Source organism: Mizuhopecten yessoensis, unplaced genomic scaffold (assembly GCF_002113885.1).
Source record: "Mizuhopecten yessoensis strain PY_sf001 unplaced genomic scaffold, ASM211388v2 scaffold5347, whole genome shotgun sequence".
In the NCBI taxonomy this organism is placed as follows: domain Eukaryota; kingdom Metazoa; phylum Mollusca; class Bivalvia; order Pectinida; family Pectinidae; genus Mizuhopecten; species Mizuhopecten yessoensis.
In genome coordinates, this window is record NW_018406004.1 from 83453 (window position 1) to 84533 (window position 1081).

A 1081-nucleotide genomic window follows, 5' to 3' on the forward strand; every position below is an offset into this window, starting at 1 on the left:
TCAATACCGTGTTTACTTTGTTTGATTCTCGTCATCTACAATACAGTATTTATTTTGTTTGGCTCTCGTCATCTACACTACCGTGTTTACTTTGTTTGGCTCTCGTCATCTACAATAAAGTGTTTTTTTGTTTGGCTCTCGTCATCTACAATACAGTCTTGACTTTATTTGGCTCTCGTCATCTACAATACCGTGTTTATTTTGTTTGGCTCTCGTCATCTACAATACCGTGTTTTTACTTTGTTTGACTCTCGTCATCTACAATACCGTGTTTTTACTTTGTTTGGTTCTCGTCATCTACAATAAAGTGTTTACTTTTTTTGGCTCTCGTCATCTACAATACAGTGTTTACTTTGTTTGGTTCTCGTCATCTACAATACAGTATTTATTTTGTTTGGCTCTCATCATCTACAATACCGTGTTTTTACTTTGTTTGGTTCTCGTCATCTACAATANCATCTACAATACAGTGTTTATTTTGTTTGGCTCTCGTCATCTACAATACAGTGTGTTTACTTTGTTTGGTTCTCGTCATCTACAATAAAGTGTTTACTTTGTTTGGCTCTCGTCATTCACAATAAAGATGTTGAAATAGTTGCTTATTTTTCGTCTACTTCTAGTGACCAATTTACACCTATTCATTTTCACACAGCTTGGAGACTGGTTCCGAGACGTACAGTTTTCTGGATATTGCATGGCCTACTCTAACAGTGCTCTCAATCCGCTAATCTACGCTGGATTTAATGCTAATTTTAAGCGCGGTAAGTTCAAATGTATGCCTGAAATCTTTGTGTCAAAAAGCTCTTTTATATCAACAGTATAAATATTGAAAAGTCACCATCTGCATGTCAACGACCGAAACAAATAATTACACTAAAATAATAACACTAATCCAAGATGGTGACCTTAACTAATAGTTACACTAATCCAAGATGGTGACCTTAACTAATAGTTACACTAATCTGAGATGGTGACCTTAACTAATAGTTACACTAATCCAAGATGATGACCTTAACTAATAGTTACAATAATCTGAGATGGTGACCTTAACTAATAGTTACACCAATCCAAGATGGTGACC

The 1081-nt window shown here is 35.2% G+C and overlaps 1 protein-coding gene across 1 annotated transcript in view; it reads left to right on the forward strand.

Annotated features, from left to right (window-relative positions):
• Nucleotides 1-761, forward strand: part of LOC110450611 (substance-P receptor-like) — a gene marked incomplete at its 3' end in the record, with an annotated part of 44323 nt that extends 43562 nt beyond the window's left edge. The window contains exon 4 of the mRNA XM_021498222.1: nucleotides 653-761. Within this exon, the coding sequence (XP_021353897.1) occupies nucleotides 653-761 (109 nt within the window). The remainder of the gene's footprint in view (nucleotides 1-652) is intronic.
• Nucleotides 762-1081: the final 320 nt, after the last annotated feature.